A 16,851-nucleotide genomic window follows, 5' to 3' on the forward strand; every position below is an offset into this window, starting at 1 on the left:
TTCCATCCCTTTATTTTGCTGTGAAAGCCAATCCTCGACATTTTTATCATTTCACCCATAAATACTGTGCTGTGTTTGAGGAACGACCTGGAAAGGGTCTTCCATGAGTAACATTCATCTCCCCATCTACTCTTCTGCCGGTCACTCTGCCAGAGTCATATACCGATTCCTGACGGTGACCCCAAAGCCTGGGCTGGTTCAGGGCAAAGACCCAAGACATTCTGGGTGCCTCTGAGTTGGCTGAAGGACAAGATGGAGCTGACCCAGTGAAACCCCATCCTGCCTTATCTGGAATGCTGACCGCATTCTTCTGGCCCTTGGTCCTCATAAAATTGCTATTTCTTTAGAAGCATATTGAGCACCTAATGTTTGTACAAAATGGTGGCTACAGTCCACATTCCCACGTGCCCTTAGCAACCTCTGGGGGAACCTCAGACAGTATGGGTCTTGCCCTGTGGCCCAAGCTGCCCCAGAGTTGCTTCCTGTCGCCGCCTTGATCTCCCTTGGGTGGGAAGCCTGGTGCATCTGAACGTCTGGGCTGTCTGTCTCCCACCTCTTCAGAGTTTCCTCTCAACATCCATGCAGTTAGTTCCCTAACCCGGAACGCTACCCTGGCCTCCCTCTCCAGCACAATCTGCCTGTTCCTTTAAGGCCATCCACCACTGTCCACCTCCATCGTCACCCTTCCGTTCAGGCCGCCGTTCCTTTCCCTCAAGTGCTGCGATCTGCCAGCATTGTTCTGCCTTTAGCACCCCTGCCCCCGCCTCATTCTCCACGCAGCAGCTGAGTGGTATTACAGAAGCCCCTGCTGAAAACCCTCTCGTGGGTCCCAGCACACACAGGACCAAGACCCATGTCCTCACCACAGCCAAGGAGGCACTGCAAAGTTCAAGGTCTGCCACCGCCTCCTTCTCCAGCCTCACCTGCGACACCACCTCCCTGACCCGCAACCAAACTCTCCTTTCAGGGCCTGCTTTCTCGGGTCTCTGTGCTCTTACCTGGGAAGCGTAACAAAAGCCGCACCTACTGAGCCCTTGCGCATACGCGCCATCTCACATGAGTCCGCGCCACCGAGACATCATCACCTTCGTTTTGCAGACAGGGAAAGTGAGGATGGGCACCTCGGCTGAGGTCACAGAACTAGCGAGCGGAAGGGCTGAGACTCGGGCGTAACCACAAGTCCCAGGCTGCCCCTCACCCTGCATCATGCAGTGATCCCCGACCTAGAATTCTTAACGTGTATGATAAAGCATATCTGCAAATCCCAAACTCCAGAGGATTCTCCTTGTGGGATGTTTCTGTTTTCCAATTGGGCTTCATGGCTTCTCAAATTTTATGTTTGTTTTGGTTAGAGGTTTCACTTTCTTTAAGCCATATTTAAATAAAGCCACATTTTAAAATGATGAGATTTTAGGCATTTCCATTACAGAGCTCCACGATATTGTAACAGCACAGAGACCATATAGATATGAATTGAAATGCCAAGTGGGTCGGTGACTTGATTTCCAAGAACAAAATAGAGGTAACAGTAGAATCAACAGAAGGAACCCGGCTTTTAATATCAATACAGCAAGACTATATCAAGGGCGACGGTCATAATTTTCTAGATGGCAAAACATCATATTATTTTTAGACTTTGAGTGCTCAGACACATTTCAAGATCATTTAGTCCAACCTTCCTCATTTTACATATGAGGAAACTGAAGCCCAGAAGTTAGGCAGGTTACCTGAGCTAAATTCATTCTTTTGTCTCTGGGTGTCCATATAAATACCAGAACCTTATTGTGATTAAGAAGCGACACTGCATTCTCTACAACCCAAGAGAAAGAAACACAACTCTCTATCTACCTTCCAGTTTGGGGCATAAAAACTGTGTGAATTCTGCCATCAGTACTGAGAACAGGGAAGACAATGATACCCTGAATTTCCACTTAAAGGTCAATGTTAAATTTGATGTTAAACCAACACAACCGAGGAAGGAGGCAAAGTTGTAGGCTTAGCAAGTATTCGTTCTGACTGTGTCAATCAGGAACACGGGCAATTCAGAGCCAATACTCTTGCTTTTCCAGAACCACAAGAAGCAATGTAGGCTGTGGGTACCTGTTTGAAGTCGGGGCTATTTAAGGCTATTCAGGAATTTGGAATGTTCTTCTCCTCTTGGTAACAGGGTTTCTCCTCCTATCTTTGGACCTGTCTTTTCCTAGAAAAATAAAAATAGTTTAATAAGAAATGGGTCAATATTATTTGCATGGGTCACTAAAACCCATCACCTTGCAGATGACGTACCTTTAACATTCCGTCCCGTTCCCACTTGAAGAGGCCACAATTACTGAAACAGAAAAGATGGGATTGACTCAGCAGTGAGGTTATGGGCCCATACACAAGAAGATAACAGTGCTCCCTGCACTTGGGGGAAGATCTTCCCCATTTAAGCAGAAGCTGATCAAGGTGACATTCATATTCCAGGCTATGCTCTTTTGCTACTGAAAATACTCCAGTGATTTGAGAAATGGTCTTCAACTCTGCAATAAGCTAGATACTTCAGAGAAGGAATTTCAAATGGTAGTATAACAGGGCTACACATGCTATAGGTGATGAGTGCAAGCTTAGTTTCTAGTGCTGGTCACTGGGAAGACCCTTGGATTGAGGAAGCCAGCCTATAGCTACGTGCAGCCTATGGCTTGCCCCTTTCTCCTGTTCTGGAACTAAAAGGCTGTGATAAGAAAGGATTACTCTTCCTTCTGGTTTGAACAATCCTCCCCCCGCTTTTTCAGTAGTAAGAACAGGGAAGACAGTGATATCTTGATTTTCCATTTAAAGGTCAATGTTAAATTTGGTGTGAAACCAACAAAACAGGAAGGAAATCTTTTCATAACCCAAAAATTTTCACTCTCTTCACTCAAAGGGCCTGGAGACTCTCATTCTCACTTTTTAACATGGTAGGTGAATCCAACCCTGAGGAGGCATTCGGATGCTATGGGGAAAGCTCACTGTCTATAAAGTTTACTCTGGAGAAGAGAGAGAGAAACAGAAAAGAAATATAGTGAAGCCATGGGACTATGTCTCCCAGCAGCTTTGGATCTGAGAGGGTCTGGGCCGCAGGGGCCACCCCACCAGCCTCATCCTTCCTCCCCATCTGGCTTAGACTCCACTCCCGCCCTGAGCATCAGCTGCCAGAGGACTTAGCGCCGAGCCTCTCCACCACCTTCCCCAGCTGAACGTCTACTGAGAGACTTTCGTGGCCTACGACCAGATCAGTGATGATATTACGCACAGCTTACTGTCAGGGGTTGGAAATTATAACACAAGGGCCAAATCCAGCCTGCCACAGTTTTCGTGAGGTTTTGCTGAACACAGCCAAGCCTCCTTGTTTGAGCATCACCTATGGCTGCCACAAGAGCGGTAAAACAAACCACAGTGCCTGCCTAATATATTTACTATCTGCCTTTTACAGAAACAGTTTGCCCTTTTCTGCTTGAGATCAAGAATTGACAAGAGAGAGACCAGAGAAAGCAGACGTTAACAAAAATAACAGTGCCACCTGGAGGCTGAAAGGCATCGTGTTCTTCCATTTGAGTTGTACTTACTGCTTATCCTCAATGAACACATTTCTCTGATAATCAAATGTTTTACACAAGCTCTTGCTGTTACAATACTTTGGAGAGAAGTCAAATATCAATATACAAATAGCTGCTTAGAACAATTCTAACCTAGATTGTAAAAATATGCACAAACCAGCTCCTGACAAGGTGATGAACGAGCCCCCACCCTCATCCCAAATCAGCTTTGGAGAAACTGGAAATGAGAGTGAAGTTCGGGGTCCAGGAAATAACAACCAAAACGAAATGAGCGAACCAAAAGGTAGTGAGAATATCCTGGTGAAAAGGTGATAGTGAGATTGCCTCAAATTCCAAAGAATCAACATCATACAAATTATGTCCTTCAAGAATAACGCAATAAAGTTAGAAATTAATAACAAAAAAGATAAAATCAATCCCATATATATTACTAACTCTTGGGTCAAAAAGGAAATCATCCAAGACATTAAGAAATAATTTTAAGTAAGCATCAAACTTTGCAGGTGACTGCTAAAGCAGAACTATTTAGAGGGAAATAGTAGCTTTAAACTGATTTATGAGGGGACTTCCCTGGTGACGCAGTGGTTAAGAATCCACCTGCCAATGCAGAGGACATGGGTTCGAGCCCTGGTCTGGGACGATCCCACATGCCGCAGAGCAACTAAGCCCGTGCGCCACAACTACTGAGCCTATGCTCTAGAGCCTGCGAGCCACAACTACTGAGCCCATGTGCCACAACTACTGAAGCCCGCGCGCCTAGGGCCAGTGCTCCGCAACAAGAGAAGCCATTGCAATGAGAAGCCCGCGCACCTCAACGAAGAGTAGTCCCCACTCGCTGCAACTAGAGAAAGCCCACGCGCAGCAACAAAGACCCAACGCGGCCATAAATAAATAAATAAATAAAACGCTGTTGGAAAAATGGTGCCAATAGACTTGCTCAACTCAGGGTTGCCACAAACCTTCAATTTATTTAAAAAAATAATTGACTTATGAGGCAACAAGAAAGGTTACAAACTAATAAGTTGAGTTTAAGCTTTTAACTGAAGAATGTACACAAAACGGTACAAAGCAAACCCAAAGAAACAAGAAGTACATAAAGATAAGGGTGGAAATCAGGAAAACAGAAAGAAAATCAATAAATGTTTAGAAAACTAAAAGATGGTTTTCTGAAAAGGTTAACAGAACAAAGAGACTTCTATCAAGGTTGACTCTGAAAAAGAGAAGAAAAAAAACAACAGAACAAAATATAGTAAGTACCTATTAATAAAATATAGCAAGTAACAGACTGAAAAAAGTACATTAGGGACAACTAAATGTTAATAAATTTGAAAATCTAAATGAAATGGATTCCTAGAAAAATATAAAAAGCTGAAATTGGTAGAAAAGAGACCATGAAATTGAAATGGTAATCAAAGCCACTCCTTTCCTCCAAGAACAGGGCCTAAATAATTTTACAGCTGAGATTTACTAAACTTTCAAGAAATAATTGCTAGTTAATATGTTATTTCAGGAAGCTGCCCAATTCGCTTTATAAGGCTCACATAATCTTGGTTCCAAAACGAGATAGGTCTATATAAGAAAAGGAAAAAAAAGGTCTAATTCACTTATGAATAGATATAAAAATCACATATAAAATATTAGCTAATTGATTATAACAGTATGCTGAAATAAAAAAATCATCAAGATAAGTCGTGTTTATCCAAGGAATAAAAAAGGAAAGTTCAACTTCAGAAAAACTTAACAATGTAATGTACCACATTGATAAATCAAAGGAAAATAAGAAAAGATATCTAACAACACTCATAGTGAGTGAGGAAGGGGACAGAGAAATACATAAATTAGGAGAGCACTGAACGCACCAAGGACAATGTTCTACAAACTGCACCCCGAACTGCACAGGTATTACTCAGGCTGTTCTACATGAATCATGCCCCCTGAGTAGTCAAACACAGCAGCTCTGCCTCTGTATCTGAAATTCCACCCCCAAAGTAAAAGCAAAAAGTCCCTTAAAACACACATACTGGGGCTTCCCTGGTGGCGCAGTGGTTGAGAATCTGCCTGCTAATGCAGGGGACACGGGTTCGAGCCCTGGTCTGGGAGGATCCCACATGCCGCGGAGCAACTGGGCCCGTGAGCCACAACTACTAAGCCTGCGCGTCTGGAGCCTGTGCTCCGCAACAAGAGAGGCCGCGATAGTGAGAGGCCCGCGCACCGCGATGAAGAGTGGCCCCCGCTTGCCGCAGCTAGAGGAAGCCCTCGCACAGAAACGAAGACCCAACACAGCCAAATAAATAAATAAATAAATAAAAATTAAAACAAACAAACAAACAAAAAAAACACACATACTCACATATTATAAAAATTTAAACAAATAACTCTTTACAGCAGAGAAAAAAGATTCCCTATCCGAGCCCCCCACAAACACACATATTTCACCAACCCACCATACACAGGCTCCATTTATTTATTCAACAAACATTTCTGATAACCTACTATGCACCGGGCACTATGTTTAGCATTGGGGATACAGCTGTGAAAGGGGCAGGGTCCCTTCCCTCCAGGAGCATTCGGGGATACCCAGGAGCCGTAAGGTGGCACACAGCAAGGGTGACCCTCCCGGGGTCAAGGACTGTCCACAGGTCCAAGGGAACAGCATCACATGGGAATTGGAAAAAGGTTCAGGAAGCCTGGATGAGACCAAGAAGCCCAGCAATTCTCATACCTGCAGTGCTTTTGGGGGAGCCTGTCGAGGGAGACACTTCTGTTTCCACAGGGACACTTGAAAAACCTCTTCACACCGTCGTGCCACTGGTAGCTGTGCTGCTCGCTGACGCAGGTCTCCAGAGGCTTGAAGTGGGTGTAAGCGCACTGCACAGGACCAGCAGAAAGAAGGCACATGTCCGGTCAAGAGCTCCGAAGGAGAAATGAGCCAGCTGCCACGAGGGCAGCCTGTCCCGAGAACTTCCGTTCTTTCATCGCCACCAGGCAGGGGCCGGCGGAGCTATTATCTTCTGGCTGCAGTGATCATGTGATTTCTTGACTTTCCCCCTACTGATACCACTTTTTCTCATGTTTGCCCCTATTTCAGGTGTAAAATACACAATAACCTTCTGTGACATCAAGACAATGGCTAGGGCGAAGGAAGAAAAGGATTGGCAATCTCTAAGTAGCTCTGATTGGTCTGCCCTGTCTTCACTGCAGTCCCTGACTGTAAGACAACAGATGACGACCACGGGGCCTACTCAGGAAGGATGCTGAGCCGCTCTTCCCTTCTCTCTTACAAGGCCACTGGGAAGGATTATAAGCTTATTACCACTCCTCTTTCATACACAGCAAAACCAAGACAGATATTAAGTAATTTACTTTTAATTTTGATCCTTCAAAGCACTGAAAAGAACAAGAAATGATGGGTGAAGGCTGAAACAGAGCCAGACAGTGCAATGGAATTTCGGGTAATCACACGGAGTCTAGAAAAATAACTTTTGGCCTTGGCAGCCTCAAAGAGGGCAGAGCAGAATGGTATGCCAATTGTGGCAGGCAAAATAATCCCCCCAAGATGTGAACACCCTATTCCCTGGAACTTACGAGCATGTTATGTTACATGGCAAAGGGGAATTCAGGTTACAGATGGAATTACAGTTGCTAATCAGTTGATTTGTGACGAGAGGACCCCACCTCCCATTGCTGGTTTCGATGATGGAGAAAGGGGCCATGATCCAAGGGATGCAGGTGAGCTCTAGAAGCCGGGAAAGGCAAGGACGTGGATTGTCCCCTAGAGCCTCCAGAAAGGAACGCACCCTACTGACACCTGGATTTTACCCCAGTGAGACCCACTTCTGACCTACAAAACTGTGAGATAATAAATTTGTGTTGTTCTAAGCCACCCAGTTGGTGGTCATTTGTCACAGCAGCAACAGGAAATGAATACACCAGCTCTGTCCTAATACAGCCACGTTGTCAGAGGAAAAGCTGTCCTACGGAGTAAAAGCTTTACTGATTTTCCACGGTCTGAACTTTCTGAAGGAAGCTCCACCTTTTGGCCCACCCCCTAAATGTAAAGGAGAATCTAAGGTTTTAAAAGGAATAAAGATAGAGAAAATTGCACGGGGTAAGCTAAACCACTTTCTCCTCTTACATGTGCTCACAAAGCGGATTAGCCATGCAGGCATATTTCAAAGAAATGGTAATGGAAGGAGTAGTGTTCAGCAATAACTTTTTTTTTTTTTGGCCATTTTTGATTAGTGTTGAGGAGTAGAGGATTTTGAATTTTCTAATAGACTCAGGGTAAAAATTCTGCAAACAGAGACAATAATACAATTCACACTCTGCCCTGAGATTCAATCTAGTAGGTTAGGCCCTGAGCAGAAGGGAACAACAGTAGTTGATCATGATATCTGATGCCAAATCAAGTTGTTCAACCAAGGCCCCAGGGACTTAGGAACTATGGACTGAGGGCGTGCTAAAACTTGAGGAGGAGAGATAAGAATACTCGGTCCAGTGGTCAAAGGGGAAGAGGCTCTTCCACAGAACCAGGAGCTGTGGCCAAATGAGGAACATCTCAATACAAAGGCTCTACCATCAGAGCTCAGTGGATGGGTCATGGGAAGCCCGGTGCTGGGCTATCGGACGCCATTTGGTTTGCAGCCTAATTAAATGACCCGGGCAGGACTCTGGTCATAAGACGTGGGCCCACACCCCCCAGACTCTCCACATCCTGCTGAGTCACAGCAACCCCAGACAGGTCGTGGGGAGAACTGTCTCCCGCACTCACCGTCCTGCACGTCACGACTCGACATTTCACTTCCCGGGTGTTTCTCATCTTTTCTTCTATTTGTTCTTTTTTCACCAGGGGCTCAAAATAGTGTTCCTGCAGCTCAGCCTCGGCCTGGAATGACAAGACACCCAGAAGACCTTGTACCAAATCTGATATAGACTAGGCAGCTGCTTAATAATAATCAAATCTGAACTGAATAGACAAGCTAACTGTATGAGGACATGGATCAATGAACCGCAACCCAAAAGACAGTAAGTAGAAACAAGCCCTTAATGGGCAAAAAGAGGGTATGAAAGCATTTGGTGACGTGTAAGACACTAAATACAAATTTAAACTACTGATGTGATTAACAGCATCATCAGGTCAAGTGTGCCCCAGAAGGGAACTGTTTGCACTGTTCCAATATAGATTCAGCTATGGGAGGTGCTGGATGCTTCCCCAGTGATGACGCCCATTCTATTCGATACTATTCTCCAGACCAAGCACTTGGCAGGAGCAATCCCTGCTTGTCTGGAACACAGGTAGGAGGTGTGAGGGCAGAGAGACATTCAGGGCAGGATGTGGTCACAGCTCGAGTCAGTGCAGCTGCACCAGGCAAAAGGCGCAAGGTCTTTGGTGGCCACAAAAACCAAGGAACTCAGCTCTACAGCCTTTTGGGGTCTGCTTGAGCACCTCTCCTGACTGAGTTTCAAGTCCAGTAGAAAGTTATATCATTGTCTCGTTAGTCCTTTGTTAATCAAAAGAAAGGCAGATCATTTGGCATATTGGCACTAAGTGGGGGACATTTTGAAAATCTGTGGGAGCACTTCTTTTGTTATCCCAGTGACCATAACCTTTGCCACTGGCGGGGACCACGGACGCTACACCTTCTGCAATGCATGGAACAGTCCCTTACACATCAAAGGATTGTTCTCAATGTTCTACAGGGCATCCATGTGGATGAAAAACCCGATTATAACCCTCAAATCTAACAGCTTTATATATAACACCACAATACTTGTGCATGGTTTTCACATACACTGAGTGTTCCAAAAGTCCTGTGGATATGGAGAGACAACTGTGCTTTGATGTCTTCAAAAGTTTAAAAAAATAAACCACATTGTCAAAGAAATAGGCCCACAGTATTCAAGTTACTAAGAAAACACATCTACTGAGTCTTCATTGCTAGCTGCCTGATAAATCCATTTATATATGCTTACAAATCCAAGCCTCTATTTTATTACTTCTTCAAGGGTAGTTGTGCCCATGTATTTTACATAATGAAATACATATTTTTATTATAAACATTTTCCTTTTTTCCTCTTTATATTACAGCTAGGATATTATATTGTTATTTTTGAAATTACTAGCTAGGTGATTTACATTATCCACAAATTTAATTTCAGGATAATAAGAGAACAATACAAAACACCTGTTATTAAAAAGGGGCATTGTGAGTGTTGGGTTGAGAACTACTGATTTAGAGCATTTGCAGGGTCCATATAAAAATGTATGAATGGAAAAATCCCTTCCCATACTGCAAGGCAGAAAACAGTAGATAGCGGAGAGCCATTAAAACATAACTTCACAGCCATAACTACAGGTAAACTTTTTAAAGAGTTAATCATTTAAAATTGAAGTATAGTTGACTTAACAATTTTATATTAGTTTTAGGTGTACAACACATTAATTTGACATTTTTATAGAATATACTTCAAAGTTATAAAATATTGACTGAAACATTTTATAATACTGAAGTCAATTTAAATAATGTTGAATGATATTCTTCAATGCAACAAAGGCAAAGCTAAAATCTATTAGCAATATTCCTGTTCTTCAAAACAAACTCAAACAAACTGACATACAACTAACATCTTGGCTGAGGAAACAGGAAGAGATTCTTAGCCCACGACAGAGCGCCTGAGTCTGAGGACATCTCTGTCACCTTTGACCTTCTGGGCTCTTTTTTACCTCTTTTAGGATCCCCGTGTGCCTCGATTTTGCTTTTAGAATTGTCTGAAAATCCTCAGATTCCAGGTAGGCAAGCTGTTCTCTCCTTTTTTTCCTGGCAGGCTCCAATTCATCCTCAGCTAGAGCAGAAAGAAAAAGAGTGAACAGAGGAACCTCAGAGGGCCAGCGGGCCTCGCCGACTCAGCTGCGTCTCCCCCTACAAGACCCTTCAAACTGCATTTACCCCCACTTGTTATGAGCAAAGGATGGCTCTTAGAAGAACTGAGTTGAGAAATACAAACTAGAATATGCGGGAGGGGATGGCAGACTTGACCACTAAATTAGAATCTTTTTCACCTTAAAATAAGAGCCAATTATGAAAATAGGTAACAACAACAACAAAATTCCTATTTACAAACTCATGTTAAAAGGACACTGCCAGCTTCAGAGTTTTAAAAATAAAAATAGGGCAATTTAAAACAAAAGGAATTCTACTTCTTTCAAAACAAATCTTTATACTAATATGTATGTGCAAAGATCCAATGAGAAATCTCGTTTTCAAATTGTGCATAATTTCATTTTAATTTAATGTGACTATAAAAAACAATCAGTTCCAACTGCAGAAATTCTACTTAGGTACTCTCCATATAGGTAAATGGAAATAAAATAATGACTTTTGATGTCAGGGAGGCTGGTTATGTTTTGGAACATTTCCTTTATAAGTAGTGTCTCTTTCCTACTGCTAAGTTTCCTATTCGCAGTACCTTGAGGAGAAAATGTGTTGTTCTTTTCTACGCGTTCCTTCACTTCCAGGACATTCTGGGGTTCCTTTAGCTTCTTAATGCTGTTTGGGTCTGTTTTTGTAAGAATCTGGCCTTTTGCCCTTAATTTGGTTATAGCAGCCAACTAAAAAAAAAGAAAAGAGAGGGAGATAAAAATCTAAAAGATGAGATAGGCGTCTGTAGCTCTGTACCCCTTTCCAGTGATTAACCAGTGAATTCTGGCTGTTCTCAAACATACATTAGCAAAATATATCTACATTTTACTTAGCATTATTAACACAATTATTAAAATTTCGAAGAATGGAAGACAGGTCTCTAAGTTAGTAAAACAAATCTCAGCTTATTTAAATATCAATAGTTAAACTTCAGCTAGTCCTTCAGCTAATGTGTAGGCTTTTAGACCCACAGAGGAACCACACAAACATTCTGGAAGTTTGTTTCAGAATAGACAGATTAGGATAGAATTCCAGCCCTGCCACTTACTAGTTTATAACCTGACTTAATTGTTCAGCTTCAGTTTCTACATTTATAAAACGGGGATGACAGCACTAACCTACCTTTTAGGGTTGTGGTTCTAAGGATAAAATGAGACAATGCATGCCAAGCATGTACTTGTACACAGTAAACAGCATGTATGCACATATCACAGACACATAGTATCATATGTGCATAACTGCTATTATTATTACTGTAGGTACGGCTGTGGCTTGCAGCTAGCCTTTGCCCTTCATGTGGTTCTAGCTGCTAACTAGAAATAAAGAGAAGACAGGCTCAAGTCGGGGGCTCAGGGTGACTCAGGAAGAGGAGAGAGAGACCTTGCTGAGGAGGTGGGGTTCTGACCACCCCCAATTCCCACTTCAATCAGAGCAGCTTAGCTTTTATCTGTCTACAGACTGGGCTTCTGTGTAAGATTTCTTTTAAAGAAGGATTCTTTAAACCACTATTTGACAATTCAATTGCCTCAACAATTCCAAGAATGTTTCCCCTTAATACTAGGGTCTCCAGCTGTAAAACAGTATCTTCTTCTAGGTTATCTCCTGCAGCCTGACAAGAAATAGTGTGGAGACAGTAGCTAGTTCTCTTGGATTAAATTAATGGCATTATGTTGATACCCATTATCATTTAAAATTCCTTTGACTCTAATTATCATGATCAATAAATAGGTATGAGGTGATTGTCTTTCCTGGTCACAGGTATATAAAGTTTGAAATATCAGCTGTGTCTCACAGAATACAAATTCAAGTGGTGAAGAAAAGAGATGCCAGTTACCTTTTTGGCTTCTGCTAACACACTCAGTTTTGGTCTTGGTGGTGGTGACTCATCAAAAAAGAGGACATCATCTCCTTCTGAGATGTCTCTTCCAAGCTTTGGCATCTGTATGGCTGGGGCTCCTTTCAGCTTGGGGAACTCAGCCCCCGTTGGTGGAGACCAAGAAGGGGGCTGCCGAGAAGAGGAGGGCACAGCTGGGCTCTCAACTTCACTCGCACTTTGGAGAAATCTTTAAAGAAATAGGCAGTCACAAACTATGCACACGAGCACAAAACATGCAGACTGGGAGACCGCAGGCAGGCCACCAGCTAATAAGCAGTCGTCAGTAAAATAATTTTCCCTTCTTGGTTATTAATTCAGATTAGTGCACAGTAAAAACAATACTAGCCTCACTATCTCTTAAGCTAACTGATTTTTCATTGAATAAGTGCTAATTGTTTCACCAGGTTAGAACTGATTACTATTTTTATCAACTGGCTTTCCAGTGGGTGCAGACAGTGGAGCACCTTCGCCCTGAAGGCGAGCTGTGGACTGTATTCCTAGCCCTCTGGTTAGCTGAGATCCTTCAGGAACTCACCGAATCTCTCTGTATTTTGTTTCCTCTACTGGGAAGAGATAACACATTTGTTACATTTGGAAGTCCTAACAGAAAGGTGCTATAATTCACACAGTGATTATTTTATATATGGCTTTAAGGACTATTTAAAAACAACAAAGGTCAGAAATCATCTAGGCCAAACCTCTCATTGTAGGGATAAAGAAATTGAGGCCCAAGACCCCACTGCTCGTAAGTGACAGGCTCAGGACTAGTACCAGATAATCCTGGGCCAGTCTTCTCTTCCCTACCACATCCCCACTCCTGTAAGCTCCAGGCTGAGTTTGCAAATTGCCTAGCAGATCCTGCCCAAAGGTATGTTTTGTTTGGCCAGCAAAATTCTGAAAAACTTCAAACTAATGCCTTTAAACTGACGGGTGCTTTCTACTCCCTACAAGGTTCACAACTCCATATACATTTTTATGTCCATATATATACATTTACGTCACCTGTAGGCCCCTGATGAATACCTCTATAGATATCCCACCAGCACCTCAAACTAACCTGCCTGAGGCCAAATCCATTCTCTTATTTTTCCAAAGCATTTCCTCTTGACTCGTAATAGGCGTCCTTTTCCATGGAACTAGGTACCCTATAGGAGCCTAGATCTGGGACAGCATAATGGTTCAACACTGGAGTAGAACAGGTAGGTGTGAGTTCAAACTTGGCTCCACCACTTACTAACTCTCTGGTCTTCAGTTACATTAGTCATAAAACAAGGATAATAACACCTCGCAGATTATGGTAAGGACCGATGAGACGTGTGTACAGTGTAAAGCATGGTGGCTCAGTGCATGGTGGCTCAGTGCATGCTGGGTGACTGTAAACAGCAGCTCTTACTACCATCGGATAACTTGAGTTCAAGAGTCTTTGATTTGTTTACCTTCCACACCCATTTCCACTTGATTCTGCCTCTGAAATGACTCTCCATTCTCAGTGCCTCATTTTTATCACTGACCTGAACAAATGCAGAATCCACGCATTGGCCCAGCCTGTAATTAAAAACCTAACTGTGGCAAAACTGAGAAACGGGCACCAAACAGCTCAACGCCTACTTTCCCTTTTCACAAAACTGTCTTTATATGTTACTCCTTTCTCGTTTCCACAGTGATATAAATTACTGCAGCCTGTACCACCAGGTCTCAGGATTTACCAGCATAAGTCAGAAATACATAACTTTAAATGCTTTATAATTTTAAAGGTTATATTAAAATTAATTTTTTAAAAACTTCTGAAGTTAAAAAGGTAGCCAACCACCCCAAATCCAAAGTCACACTTTTGAAATCTATTAAGACATCCTCAGAATTCCCGAGATGAGCTATCTAAACAGGGAACATTAAATCTGTGACTCCTACCGTTTCTGTATTTCTTCTGATTTCTTTTTCCGCATCTCTAACATATGCTGCTTCTGTTGCTTCAAGAGGGCTGACGCCGAGATAGACTGGAAAGCAGGTTTCGGGCTCCCCATGATCCCTAAAACACAAGCCACAGGCTGAGGGGGTTCTGAGAGGCTGTGGGGACCCACGCATAGACACTAGAGCAGGTACAGGCTGACTCTACCTGATGACTTGACTTTGGCTAAATGATGTTTCAAGTTTCTGGCTCCAGATGTAGGCAAGTCCATCAGTTCCCTGAACTCCTCAGAGCAAGACAAGCTCTTCTGGGGTATTCCTGGAATATACAAATATCAGCGTTAGAGGATTCAAAATTCAAGAGTATTTTATGTCATGTGACTTATCCCTTTTTAAACTCTGCTTTCATAACTTTAGTTATTTGTAAATGAAGTAGATGGACTATCAAGAGAAAAGAGAATCTTTCACCTCTAACCTCAGACCAGTAGGACTGCAAGGGTAAGACAAATGTATCTTATTTTTGAAAAATGATTAGAATACTAATACCTGCGGGGTCATTTCATACACTATTCCTGGAATATGCACTATGCATAAGGATCCATGCTAGACCTTGACCACTGTTATGAACAGAGCCCCAAGGTCAGGGTGGAGGTGGCATTCTCCGACCTAGACCTGTTTTAATGAAAGATAACCGACGAGTTTGACTAGGAACCTGATACTACTGATTCTAGTGCTGGACACTAAGAGTTAGACCCAGATACATCAAGACATTTTATTTTATTTTTTACTTTTTTGGCTGCATTGGGTCTTCGTTGCACACTGGCTTTCTCTAGTTGCAGTGAGCAGGGGCTACTCTTCGTTGCGGTGTGCGGGCTTCTCATGGCTGTGGCTTCTCTTGTTGTGGAGCACGGGCTCTAGGTGTGCGGGCTTCAGTAGCTGTGGCGCACGGGCTCTAGAGCACAGGCTCAGTAGTTGTGGTGCATGGGCTTAGTTGCTCCATGGCATGTGGGATCTTCCCGGACCAGGGAACGAACCTGTGTCCCCTGCATTGGCAGGCAGATTCTTAACCACTGCACCATCAGGGAAGTCCCCATCAAGACATTTTAAAAAGCTAAGACACAGCTAAGATTAATATGCTGTTTTTTCTTAAGATGCTGCCAACCAAGCTTGGTTCGTTCAGCTGAGGCCACATCACTCACCAAGCGTAACTTAGTGTTAGGATCTAACCAGTTTCAATCCTGAAGACTACATGTTTAAACCGGAGAAAGAAAAATAGTTATCTAGAAACAAAGTTACCGAGTTTTTGTTGAGTTTCCTGAAGGATCAAGTCTGCGCCCTTAACCACCAGATTAGTCAGAGTGGTTTGAATCTTCTTTTTAGGTGCGACAGCAGCTGCACTGAAATGACAAGAGTCACCCCCTCAAAAAAGGAAAATCACTGAACTTCAACGCTCTGTGAGGTAAAGAAGGTGCAGAAGTAGTCATTTATTACAAACTGTCAACGTTTCTCAAATCACCATGTAAGTAGACTTTCTTAATACCGTGGCCCTACAGCATAACTGGTGTGTGCATTATGTCACAGGTATAAAACAACAGGCGACCTACAAATTTGATTGAAGGCTGTTCCGGAAGAGCAAGTTGGCAAAAGAAATAAAAAATATGCCAACACTTTGATCAAGTAGACTAGGACTTATCAAGTAGTCTAGGATTTACCTAAGACCTATGCAAAAATTTAGGATATTAACGGAAGTTTTGTTTGTATTGTTAAAAGTTGTAAATGCTATAAATGTTTATCCATGGAGAATTATTTAAATTACCACAGAGCCATGTAAAAGAACACCATGTAGCCACTAAAAATAATGCCATAAGTGAATGTTCCACAAAGAAAAATTCATTATTTTATGTGGGAAAAAAGAACGTTGGCAAAGTATAGGTATATTATGATCTCATTTTATACTATTAAAACTTTATACATTTCAGAAAAAAGGACCCCCAGAACCATATATACCAAAACTAACAGTTATTATCTAGGTGGTGGGATCATAGATGGTTTTTACTGTCTCCTTTTGGCTACACTGTACATACATTTTTAAAAAATAACATGTGTATTGCTTTTTGCAATTTGGTAAAATACAGAAATTATTTTAAATCTTAAAAATGTGCTTGATATCACAAAATATACAGGAAGTGAGAGTCCTCTAGCCCAATTTGTGTTGGATCGAGGACAAAATCTGTTTTGTTCTTGGACCAAGTGTAGCTAGCTCCCTTGAGCCAGGTCCCCACCTGCCGCATCCTCAGACGTACTTTCTAGAGAACAGGGACGAGGCCATCGATCGTCTACTCAGGGACTCCAGGGAGAGAATGAGACCCCCAGAGGAGAGGCCAGGCATGCCAGCCTCAGCAGCATCCCCCTCCCCCGGGAGGCTTCTCTGCACATTCCCTCACTACATTCAATGTGGGTTCCACGAGGTCAGCAACCTCACACTAACAGTCGTGAGGGAAACGATTTCAAGTCTGTCAACACTATGATTAACACTTTTAACGGCCGATCAGACCTGACAAAGCTGCACTAT

General features: G+C 42.8%; 1 protein-coding gene across 1 annotated transcript in view; it reads right to left on the bottom strand.

Annotated features, from left to right (window-relative positions):
• Positions 1–2,041: 2,041 nt before the first annotated feature.
• The window catches only part of MCM10 (minichromosome maintenance 10 replication initiation factor), a 32,211-nt gene continuing 17,401 nt past the window's right edge, over positions 2,042–16,851 (bottom strand). The window contains exons 10-19 of the mRNA XM_061178492.1: positions 15,576–15,676; positions 14,488–14,598; positions 14,283–14,400; positions 12,333–12,561; positions 11,046–11,187; positions 10,303–10,421; positions 8,350–8,463; positions 6,301–6,446; positions 2,287–2,329; positions 2,042–2,200 (exon numbers count right to left, since the gene is read on the bottom strand). Coding sequence (XP_061034475.1) covers positions 2,117–2,200; positions 2,287–2,329; positions 6,301–6,446; positions 8,350–8,463; positions 10,303–10,421; positions 11,046–11,187; positions 12,333–12,561; positions 14,283–14,400; positions 14,488–14,598; positions 15,576–15,676 — 1,207 coding nt within the window. The 3' untranslated portion in view covers positions 2,042–2,116. The remainder of the gene's footprint in view (positions 2,201–2,286; positions 2,330–6,300; positions 6,447–8,349; positions 8,464–10,302; positions 10,422–11,045; positions 11,188–12,332; positions 12,562–14,282; positions 14,401–14,487; positions 14,599–15,575; positions 15,677–16,851) is intronic.

This window comes from Eubalaena glacialis, chromosome 2, assembly GCF_028564815.1.
Source record: "Eubalaena glacialis isolate mEubGla1 chromosome 2, mEubGla1.1.hap2.+ XY, whole genome shotgun sequence".
NCBI classification, from domain to species: Eukaryota; Metazoa; Chordata; class Mammalia; order Artiodactyla; family Balaenidae; genus Eubalaena; species Eubalaena glacialis.